General features: G+C 43.8%; 1 protein-coding gene across 1 annotated transcript in view; it reads right to left on the bottom strand.

Annotated features, from left to right (window-relative positions):
• Positions 1-9,517: 9,517 nt before the first annotated feature.
• Positions 9,518-12,044, bottom strand: part of LOC110332180 (translational activator of cytochrome c oxidase 1) — an 8,889-nt gene continuing 6,362 nt past the window's right edge. The window contains exons 3-5 of the mRNA XM_021213257.2: positions 11,531-11,658; positions 10,820-10,997; positions 9,518-10,452 (exon numbers count right to left, since the gene is read on the bottom strand). Coding sequence (XP_021068916.1) covers positions 10,252-10,452; positions 10,820-10,997; positions 11,531-11,658 — 507 coding nt within the window. The 3' untranslated portion in view covers positions 9,518-10,251. The remainder of the gene's footprint in view (positions 10,453-10,819; positions 10,998-11,530; positions 11,659-12,044) is intronic.

Below are 12,044 nucleotides of genomic sequence, written 5' to 3'. Positions count from 1 at the left end.
ACACCTTTAATCCCAGCACTCGGGAGGCAGAGGCAGGCAGATTTCTGAGTTCAAGGCCAGCCTGGTCTACAGAGTGAGTTCCAGGACAGTCAGGGCTACACAGAGAAACCCTGTCTCTAAATAAATAAATAAAAGTCCCTAATTTACTGAAGTGCCTGAAATAGAATAATCTTTTTTTTTTCTGGTGAGGAAAAATAGAGAAAAACACCAGCCATTTACTAGATCCCAGCCATGTAATCTCACTTGACCTCTCCAAAGACTGAGCTAAGTAAGCTTCCTCCTCCTTCTACCTTTCCTTCCGATGCCGTCTTTGTGAATTCAATCCCCACTGTTGGTCCCTCAGCCACTGAAGTCAAACATGTCCATGCTGCAGTTACCCTGTGTGCTGAGGATTGCAGCTCAGGCAGGTCTTGGTTCTAAGCTCCGGAGGCACCACTCCTGAGCATTCCACAGGCACCTCACATTCTACAGGTCCAAACTGAACCCATCGCTTTCCTCCACTGTTCCTATTTCCTCTGTTCATCATCAGTTCCCCAAGGAAGACACCGAGTGATCAGGTCTCCAATCCTTCTGCCTCTCTTTCACCCTTGCTTCGATAGCCCAGTTCAAACCATCAAAATCTCTTACTTCTTTTACTTAAAGTGTATTCACACCACAGACGTTCTATCAGACACATGATCCTAGAGAACCCTATTTACAAATATAACCCATCAGTTTTAAGATGAGTCAAATAGGGGCTGGAGAGAGAGAGAGCTTAGCAGTAAAGAGTGCTTGTTGCTCGTGCAGAGAGCCCAGGTTCAGTTACTATCACCCGCATTGGTCAGCTCACAGTTGCCTGTAAATCCAGCTCCAGGGGGTGGGCCCTCATCTCAACTCCACAGGTACCATGCATGCATGTTATCATACACATAGATAAGCCAGGCACACACGTATACCAATAATTTTCTTTTTAAAAAAGAATCAAACGTGAATGAGGTAATGTCTTAGTCAGGGTTTCTATTCCTGTACAAACATCATGACCAAGAAGCAGTTTGGGGAGGAAAAGGTTTATTCGGTTTACATTTCCATACTGCTGTTGATCACCAAAGGATGCAGAACTGGAACTCAAGCAGGTCAGGGAGCAGCTGATGCAGAGGCCATGGAGGGATGTTCTTTACTGGCTTGCCTCCCCTGGCTTGCTCAACCTGCTCTCTTATAGAATCCAAGACTACCAGCCCAGAGATGGTCCCACCCATAAGGGGACCTCCCCCTTGATCACTAATTGAGAAAATACCCCACAGCTGGGTCTCATGGAGGCATTGCCCCAACTGAAGCTCCTTTCTCTGTGATAACTCCAGCTGTGTCAAGTTGAGACAAACCAGCCAGTACAGGTAACAAAGTATTCTCGCTCAGATCATCAACCTCAACTTTTCTTTTTTTTTTTTTTTTTTTTTTTTTTTTTATTATGTGTAAGTACACTGTAGCTGTCTTNANANACTCCAGAAGAGGGCGTCAGATCTTGTTANGGATGGTTGTGAGCCACCATGTGGTTGCTGGGATTTGAACTCTGGACCTTTGGAAGAGCAGTCGGGTGATCTTACCCACTGAGCCATCTCACCAGCCCCAACCTCAACTTTTCAATCCATTCCTCTGTGATGGTGTGCATATGCTCGGCCCAGGGAGTGGCACTCTTAGAAGGTGTGGCCTTGTTGGAGTAGATGTGTCACTGTGGATGTGGGCAATAAGACCCTCATCCTAGCTGCCTGGAAGCAGTATTCTGTTAGCAGCCTTTAGATGAAGATGTGGAACTCTCAGCTTCTCCTGCAACATGCCTGCCTGGATGCTGCCATGTTCCTGCCTTGATGATAATGGACTGAAACTCTGAATCTGTAAGCCAACCCCAATTAAATATTGTCCTTATAAGAGTTACCGTGGTCATGGTGTCTGTTCACAGCTGTAAAACCAAAACTAAGACAGCCTCCGCCCTGTCTCCCTCCCTACACAGTCCTATGTGTACTATGTTCTCTGTAGTGAATGTTCTCCATTTCTGCTCCCAGTCTCATTCCTTCTTGGGAAAATGAAGTCCTCTTAGTTCTCCACCACTCCCTCTCAAGCTGGGCGAAGGAAGGCCTTTGCTATGCTCCAAGAGCACTTGTTCTACTCTAATGTAGGTGCATTTTGTAAAATAAGCAGAAAAACCGAAGCTGTCAGGAAGGGGATGTAGCTCAGTAGTAAAGGGCTCACCTGGAATGTGCAAGAACCTGGGTCTGCTCCCTCAGCACTGGGGGTAGGGGCCACAGGTGAGCAAGGAAGAAGCTGTCCTTCAAACTGGCATGCCTACCATCTCTTCAGTACATTTGAAATGCCTGCTGGGTGTGGTGGTGCATACATGCCTGTAATCCTAGTACTCAGGAAGCAAAAGAAGATTGCCTTAAGTTGAAACCCAGGCCCTAGACTGTATTACAAGACCTACTCGTTAGGACCATATAGCATAGCATGACACTCTGACTCAAAATAGCTAAGTGTGTGTGTGTGTGTGTGTGTGTGTGTGTGTGTGTGTGATGTCAAGTGGGGACACTAGTAACTGAATGTAGTGTCCACAAATTCGCCCTTAGTTATGCATTCTCTCTCCCTTTGTGGGTTGCTTTCTCTTCTTTCTTAACACTGTGAGGTTTCCTTGCTGGGCCATACCTTCTCTTAGTTTTACAGTGACCACATGCCTGTGGGTATCTGAGCCACACCTACTCCCAGTGCCACGGCCCAAGAAAGTGCTGGCCCTATCTGGCAGCCCTATTACATAGTAGCTGCACACTTTCATTCTTTTCTTTCAAGTGCATGGTGCCAATGGGACACAGCAGGAACAATAAACAATGGACAGATTCTCTTAGGGGAGAGATCAATAGATTTGGTTTACAAAAGAAAAATACCAGTAAACCTATCACCTGTTTCATGAAAATTCTTTTAATTCAGACACACACACACACACACACACACACACACACATACGTAATCCAACAGCATTGTAGTATTTCCACAGTTGACTGGAAGTAAGGAACATCCCTCGATGGCCTTTGCACCATCTCCTGCTTCCTGACCTGCTTGAGTTCCAGTCCTGACTTCCTTGGTGATGAACAGCAGTGTGGAAGTGTAAGCTAAATAAGCCCTTTCCTCCCCAACTTGCTTCTTGGTCATGATGTTTGTGCAGGAATAGAAGAAATCCTGACTAAGACAATCCTCCTACTTATTTTAAGTTGGTAACTGGGAATGGTGGTCTATGTGTACAGTCTGAGCACTGGGAAGACTAAACAGGAACATCCCCTGAATTTGAAGCCAGTGTGGCCTAGGATACAAATTTTGGCTCTGCCAGTCTTGAGCAAGAATTTAACCTCTTTAATACTCAACTCTTCCGGAGTGGAGGTGTTGATAGTACCTAACTTGAGGGTTCCTACACTGCTGTTTGGCAATAGGAAGTGTTGAGTGCAGGAGAGATGGCTCAGTGGGTACAGTGCAAATGCAAGGACCTGAGTTTGAATCTGCAGAGCCCAGGTGAAACCCTATGTGGTAGTGCCCAGTCGGTAATCCCAGTGCTCCTACGAGAGATGGGAGAGAGATACAGGAGTATCCCTAGAAACTTGTGGCCAGCTAGCCTGGAGTGTACACACAGCAGTACACATCAAAAAGATCCTGCCTCAGCCAAGGTGGGACCCAAGGTCATCTTACATCTCTACACAAATGCATATGTCCACACAAGCTACCTCCAACACCACCACACAGGTCCCTGACCCCTACATATATAAAATAATTAAAAATAATAAAATATATCTTTCAAATTATAAGTTACCCTATATAATCTGGCACACACACACACACACACACACACATACATTATAGGGTATCTTGGATCTTTTTGGTATTGTAGAGGAAGACTCTTTATTCTTGTTTGTGGGTATATACTATTTTATTATATTATTATATCATAACCTGTTTAACCATTCTATCAGTGGCTATTTGGATGTCTACTTAGAAAAGAGGTTACAATGAATTTTCTTTACCTTTGCTTACTTGCAAAGTACTCTTTGGGATAAATTTATACCAGTGTGAGTTTAAAATGAATACTACTTTTATTTAGAAGAAAATACCAATATTTTTTAAGACCTATGAAATATGGGTATTATTCCTTGATGATACATTAAATTAATTGGTTCAGCAGGTAATCTAAAATGCCACACACACCCCCTGCCGGGCAGTTTTTCATGGACTCTGGCAAGTACACTCAGGTTCCCGAGCTTGCCAAGCAAGCACACACTGACCGACTGACCTTTCTCCCCAACCCAAGTTATTTTTCTTTGAATTTTGTAGGAAAGCATACAATAAAGCTCCGAAGTCCCGAGGCTCCGACTCCTAGGTATTCTTTAGAGTTCTTATGGACTCCTCTGTAGAAGCTCTAGGAAAAGAAAGAGCCAGTGGGCCCGGCAGACATGAACGCTGTGGTAATCACCAAACTAGTTTGACTTCATTCTGTCCAGCCACTGAATGAATAGGTAGCACTTTTTTTTTTTTTTTTTTTTTTGGTTTTTCAAGATAGGGTTTCTCTGTGTAGCCCTGGCTGTCCTGGAACTCACTCTGTAGACCAGGCTGGCCTCGAACTCAGAAATCCGCCTGCCTCTGCCTCCCGAGTGCTGGGATTAAAGGCGTGCGCCACCACGCCCGGCTTTTATGGGTAGCATTTTTAACTGTATTCTTTCTTGTATCTTCTGCTTATGATAAAAACATTATTTTTATTTATTTTAAAATCTTATTTTACTTTGTGTGTGTGGAGGGGGGGTGCCTAAGGAAACCAGAAGGGTTTATCATACTCCCTTGGAGAAAGGTATAGGTAGTTGTGAGCCATGCCCAGTGTGGATTCAGGGAACCAAACACTCTTACCTGAAAACATCTCTCTATCCCTGTACTGGCTAGCTGTGTGTCAACTTGACACAAGCTGGAGTTATCACAGAGAAAGGAGCTTCAGTTGGGGAAATGCCTCCATGAGATCCAGATGTAAGGCATTTTCTCAATTAGTGAACAAGGGGGATGGTCCCCTTGTGGGTGGGCGCATGCTCTTACAACCTGAGCACTGGGACTGGTGAAACGAGAGGACCTGGAGTTCACTGACCAGCCAGTTAAACTAACTGGTCAACTCCAGAAAAAGGAGAGATTCTGTTTTAAAGGTGCATGGTATTCCTGAAGATGACATAGAAAACTATTCACTGGCTGGTTGGTGAGACATACACACATACACACACACACACACACACACACACACACAGGAACACCTTTTTTTTTTTTTTTTTTTAGTAACCCAACAGCATTGTAGTATTTCCACAGTTGACTGGAACCAGAGCCTTCACCATTATTCTGAGTACACCAGGGCCTCGTGCACACAAGAACACTGCTTTTCATTTCCCCCCTCCCAAGTGCTAAGATTATACATATGCTTTACCATATTCCGTTCACATGATGCTAGGTAGGGATCATGTCAGGGGCTTCAGGCATCATCTGAACTACATCCACAGCCCCACAGCAGCAGTTCTGGTAAAAGTCAAGGTAAGCCAGGCCGGCTACCACAGGCTATAACCCCATCCACTTGGGAGTCTGGGGTAGCAGGATCACAAATTCAAGGCCAGTGTGGGCAGCTCAGTGATACCCTGTCTCAGAAAATAAAAATGGGGCTGGAGATAGAGCTCGGTGGTGTCTATAGCCTTTGCTTAGCAAAGTCGTAGGTTAGGTTTGATCCTAACATGTACACATATACTAGTCAAAGTTGTGACAGAGCCTGTCACAAATATTTCCATCTTACCAGAAGGACACTTGAATATAACCCTAGTATGGCTTCAAGGCAGTGAATTAACTTTGTATTACTAAGACAATGATCAAAGATAAAATGATGTAAGTCATCCAAATCACTTCAAGGTTCATCAGAGCCAGGCATGATGGCTCACCCATGCAGTCAGCACTCCAGACACAGAAGCAGGAGCAAGTTCAAGCCCAGTATCTTCCACATGACTAGGCTATACAGTGAGACCCTGTGTGTTGTTGTTGTTGTTGTTGTTTAAAACACACACACACAAACTACACCCAGACTTCCAAATGTTGTTGGTCTCCTAGTTGGGCAATAATTCGAGTAAGATTTTTTTTTAGTTTTTGGCTTTAGTTTTGGTTAATGGATTTGTTTTCTCTTGTCTTAACCCTCTGTCTAGCCTTGGAAGTTGGAATACCTGGTATACAGGGCCACACCCAGCATACATTTGTTAGTTTGTTCCTTATATCTCTCCTTGGGCCAGGGATGTAGTTCAGTAGCAGAGCCTAGTGAATATGAGACCCTCAGTTGGATCTCTACCTCTGGAAAAAAAATAAACAAAAACTTCCCCTGATAAAAATAACAAGATTCTAGAAAGAAAAACTCAGTAACACTAGCAGGCATGGTGAGCCACAGCTACAGTAATCTCAGGAGAGGGTAAAGCAGGAGAATGGCTATGAGTGCAAGGCCTACAGCAAGCTTCAGGCTAGCCTAGGCTACAGTGTAAGACTAACTCACTAATTAAAATAAAACCCCAAAACAAAGCAAAATAAAAAAAAATCAGTGATATCACTCTACAATTGCCATTTCTGAAATTCTGACAAATTTCCTCTTAGCCATAAAACAAAAGATAAAAATTTCCTTCTTAAATGCCATGTAATCTCTTGGAACGTAAAGGGAAGAGGGCCAGGAGTTCAAAGCCAGGTTGACCACAGAACAAACCTGAAACTAACCTAGATTACATGAGACCTTGTTTCAAAGGGGTGGAGGGGGGGGGGAAGAAAAAGAAAAAGAAAAAGAAAGAAAAGAACTAATAAGGATAGTATTGTTGGGGCTGGAGAGATGGCTCAGTGGTTAAGAGCACTGATTGCTCTTCCTGAGTTCAATTCCCAGCAACCACATGGGTGGCTCACAACCATTTGTAATGGGATCTGATGCCCTCTTCTGGTATATCTGATGACAGCTATAGTGTACTCATATAAATTAAATAAATAAATAAATCTAAAAAGAAAAAAAAAAGGACCATGCTAAAAAAAAAAAATAGTATTATTGAATAAATATTTCAAAACTTAAGTTGTACTATATCTAGTACATATACTAGAGCCTGTACTCAGGGGATCTCACACATGCTAAGCACATGCCTGCTACTGAGCTACACCCTAGCCCAACATACATGTAATTTTGAATCTTTACATAATACCACATTGTAAACATTTTATGACATAAAATATTTTTGTTTGATTTTTGTTTTGTTGAGGCAAGGTCTTACTATGTAGCCCTGGCTGTCCTGGAACTCTGTATGTAGACCAGGTTAAACTCTCAACAGTCCTCCTACTCCTGCCTGCCTGCACTTGTGTGGCAGGTGTGTGTCACCATAGCCAGCCTGATATAAAGTATGCTTAGAAAGGTAACTGTTTCCAGTGAATGTCAGGGCCATACCTTTGTCTTCTCATTCCCAATTTTTTATTATTGCTCTGAGAGTCCTGAACACTCACTTCATGATCTCTAAGTGAAATTTCAAAGCAGAAATAACAAAGAGAACTCTAAGATTTCTTCCCTGAAACACAGATGCTATTGTTACAAAATTCACCTTTATAATGATGAGAATCAGACAGAATGTTATCACTAAACTAAAAATTTCCCTTCTTAAATGTCTTTACTATGAATCTTCACAGCAGTTTCTTGTTATATTTTATGGATATGACTATCTTTATATTTTATGGGCTCAACTGGATCCATACATAATGGGAAAGGTTCAAGTCAGCCCATTTCTGCTTTTCCTTGTTAACAGCAGGAGCATGGAGGGGCACCAGTCGGCCGCCAGGGGTCAGTGCAGAGTCATTCTCACAGGCGCCTAAAGCAGGCCCCAGTGTAGCAAGCAAACTGGCTCCTCAACAAGTCACATTGAGGGACTCTTCTAGATTGGAAGGGGCATGTTCACATGAGTAGCCAAGTTCCCTGAAGGTTTCTCAGGTTAGAAACGATCATATTCCTTCAACTTAGTTTATATTCAACATTTCTAAAACAGGGCTATATTATAAACAAGGTCTTATCAACATAAGACGCCATATTAGACCCAGTCTCCTTTGTTTGGAAGAAGATAATTTGAGGGTCTTTTTCAAAGATATTTATTATCTCTTTTTCAAATTAACTGTGTATGTGTGTATATGTATGTATATGTGTTTATATCATGTATATGTGAATGTTATAGGAGATCAGAAGAAAAAAAAAAGAGAGCCATCTCTCCAGCCCTAGGTATAAGATAATTTATATATAATAATTAGTTTTAGTATTTTTGCATATGTATGTGTATACACGGGTGTACATGATATGTCAGTATGTTTGTGTGTATAAGTGTGGGCACGCATGTGCCATGGCATGTGTGTGGAGGTCAGAGGACTCGGGTGGAGTACTCACCTTCTACCTTGTTTGAGACACGGTCTCTGGGCATGCGTGTGCCGTGGCGTGCGTGGAAGTCAGAGGACTCGGGGGGAGTGCTCACCTTCTACCTTGTTTGAGACAGGGTCTCTTTGGTTTTGCTGCTATGAAGGCCAAGCTATCCAGCTCCCAAGCTTCAGGGGACTCTCCTGTCCTAGCTCCCACTCTCCCACAGGAACACTGTAGAATTACAGAGGCACACTGTGTCTAGCCTTTAGGTGGCTTCTCTGGATTCACACTCAGGTTCTCACAGTTGCGGGGCAAACACTTCACTTGCCAAGCCATTTCCCAGCCCCTTGCTCTGTTTTATAGGTTAGTTGGTAAAAGTCAAATAACACAACAGTATCACATCTATTGTAAAGCAGTTAATCAACACCAAGTTACCCCATTCAGACAATGTGCTAGTCCGTACTTATGATTTAGCCCAACAAAGCTAGAAAGCCCTGGCTAGTACACGCCTTTAATATGAGGCGTCAGGGCATCTGCTTAGGTGTGATCTTGGGTTGTTCTGTTGGTGTTGGTTTGGGTGTTGTTGGGGTTTGTTGATATTGTTTCCCTAACCTTGGCTTTCCAGCTGTCTTTTCTCAGAAGCAGAAGTTATCTTTTACAGATTTAGGTCTTTTCCACACTTATTTATCTAAGGTTCCTTCAGGAAAGATTACTCTGAGCTCAGAACTGGCTTGAATAACTTATACATCGGCAGGTGACCTGGATTCAAGAGCCACCCCACACTCAGTGTGTCTGACATGCCACAACACAGCAGTCAGCACTGCTAGACTTTCTTTGGTGAAGGTACAAAGGCCAGGCTCTGGCCCAGCCCATCAGTCTTCCCTTTGCCTGTTTCCCCTCTAGTTACTGTCATTCCTGTTATTTGGTATCATTAGAACAGGAGCCAAAACTGGCCTTCTGAGACCCTCAAGCTTTCAAACCTAAGTTAGTATAAGCCCTTACAGAAAAGCAACCCCTACTGCTGTTATCAATGTCACAACACAGGGGTTAATCAAAGTAGAGCCTGAGGAGGTCTTTTTCCTTGACACCTGATTTTCTACTGACACTAAAGCTTAAGCTCTCAAAAGGGGAACAGAACCACATGAAGAGAACAAAGATAATGAATGTAATCCATGACACCCTGGAACAGCGCCATGGGTACCTCCCTGTGTCTTCCATTTGAGGTCTTACATCTTAGAGCAGGACAGAAGCACCAGCTGAACTGCCTGCTCCCTAGAAAAGCACAATTCCTGTAAAGTAAGGCGTTCAAGAAACATTAGCTGCATGAACAAGTGAAAAGGCTAGGTCGTTAGACCAGCATTCAACCACAAGAACAGCCATGTGTCTATTCCACAACAGAAAGAAAAGGAAAAAGACAATCTTAGTATGAAAGTAGAGAAGTAAGCATGTGGACTTGAGTGTCAGTTAGTCCAGAGGCTCAAAAACTGGACACAAATCAGGACACCTCAAGAGTCAAACCAGCAGCAAAGCATCCAAAAGTCACTACTGTTATTACTGAAGGTCATTTGCCACTCTACGGTACCACAGGACACTTAAGACTCTTCACAAGAGCCTGTCACCTGGGATCAGAGTCAGACCAGCTGGCCAGTCTCACCTTGTATTCCAGATGGCCCTGTGATACCAACAGAGCTGAGTCCCCCTTTCCCAAGGCTGTAAGCCATTGCAGCAGGTCTCTAATAGGCTTCCACCTGTTGCAGTCTCCGAGATTGCTGCAGAAGCTCGTGCTGGCCTAGGAAAGAGCCGGAGACAAGTCTAGTCGAGTCTGCTTATTCAATATTGTCATAAACGTGAATCACATCCTCATAGTTGTTAAGAGCCTGGATGAGGTGAACAGCCTGCTCCAGCTCAGGTTCAGCCAGCTGCACCTTGGAGTGAGGGATGAACTCCATCGAACAGGATACAGGACACAGGCCCAGGGAGTCCAGTTTTTTTCTCACTTGATGTAGTGAAGAAACATCACAAATGAACTAGAGATAAAAGAAGTGTGCAGGTGAGAAGTCAGGAAGTAATGCCACGACCCAGACAGACCTTTGCACAATCCTGAGTGGAGCAACCTGCACTGTAGCATTACTGGCCTTTAAGCTCATAGTTTCCAATGCTCAGAATTCCTCTTACCAACGCACAAGAATAGGCCCTATCCTCTGATGTTCACTTAGTAACACTGTACAATTTGTGAATTCTGTGCTTTACCTGTATTCTGACACACAGAGAAGCATACCGTTAGGTATCTATTAGAGACCCCTTGGAATCCCATCAAACACAAATGCTTCAGGTTGTCAGCTTGGAAGCAAGCCCCTGGATGCACTGAGCCATCTCACCAGCCCTCGGACTCACTTTAAAAAGGTTCTTTTCTTCTTCGTCTTCGGCTTCCTTCACATCCTCGGCTCCTGCTTCAATAGCCAGTTCTAGGGCGCGCTCTAGGTTCACAGCTTTCTTCTCTCTGTCCTCCACTCCAACAACAACCACTCCTTTTTTGTCAAAAAAGTGGCGTGCTCCTTCAGCCATCATTCCCCTGATAGGAGAGGGGACAGGCAAGAATGCATGGATGATTTTAGAAGCCCAACTCTACACAGCACTGCATCTTAACCCTATCCCCTAACCCATCAGGCCACTGGAGTACCCAAAGACACCCAGCAACTCTCTTCATGACGAAGATGCAGTTGGTGCTGGGTAAGGTGACTTCCAAGAGCACCTCCACCTCCTATTTTCTGCCCTCACTGGCATCAGTAGGATACAACTTCACTCATTGTTTCCTGTTCCATTAAGATCCCTGTCCTGGTGGAGCATTTGAAGACAAGGCCGTTCTATAGCTACAGATGGAATAATGGGGAAAAGATCTCTCTTAGACCCAGTGACTATATCTTTGGGATCCAATCTCATTCAAAAGACATGAAGGAAAAATCAGTTATACTGGATTCCACTAAGGAAGAAGTGTTCTTAGAACCTGAAATATTGCTGAGGACCAATGGCATTTGCTACATAGAACTGGAACCTAAAGGTGCTGTCCCCTTCATTCTCCCCCTTTCTCCATATACACACACTTACCCATTCTTGTTCAGGATATATTTAATATCCAGATGGCACTTGGGACCACTGTTTGATAACGCCTCAATGAGCAGAGAGGAGCCTCCAGGGCCACGACCCTCATATAGCAAGTAAATGCCTTTGTTTTTCTGCATAAACAAACAAACAAACAAATAAATAAATGCGCCATCCTATTTCCTAATGTCCCAGTGCCCTTCTGGCCAGCACCAAACCACAAGTATTAAAGAGTGGCTCCATGGCCTCTCAAGACTTAAGCTTGGACCCTCGAGTCTTTATTTTTGTCTCTGTCTCTTCTGAGGGGAGCCCAATGGTATCAACCTCTCAGATCACTGGAAATATTATCCCTCGAGAAGGGAGTCTGTTTCCCTGATTCCTGAATAGCCTTTCACAGCTCTGCTTCCATGCCTCTCTAAGCAGATCTCACATCCAATACACCAACAGTCACTCTTAGCTTGCTTTCCTCTCTCTCTCTCTCTCTCTCTCTCTCTCTCTCTCTCTCTCTCTCTCTCTCTCT

This window comes from Mus pahari, chromosome 14, assembly GCF_900095145.1.
Source record: "Mus pahari chromosome 14, PAHARI_EIJ_v1.1, whole genome shotgun sequence".
Classification (NCBI taxonomy): domain Eukaryota; kingdom Metazoa; phylum Chordata; class Mammalia; order Rodentia; family Muridae; genus Mus; species Mus pahari.
Note: the sequence above shows the minus strand (reverse complement) of the source record. Positions and strands in the feature narration are given on the sequence as shown.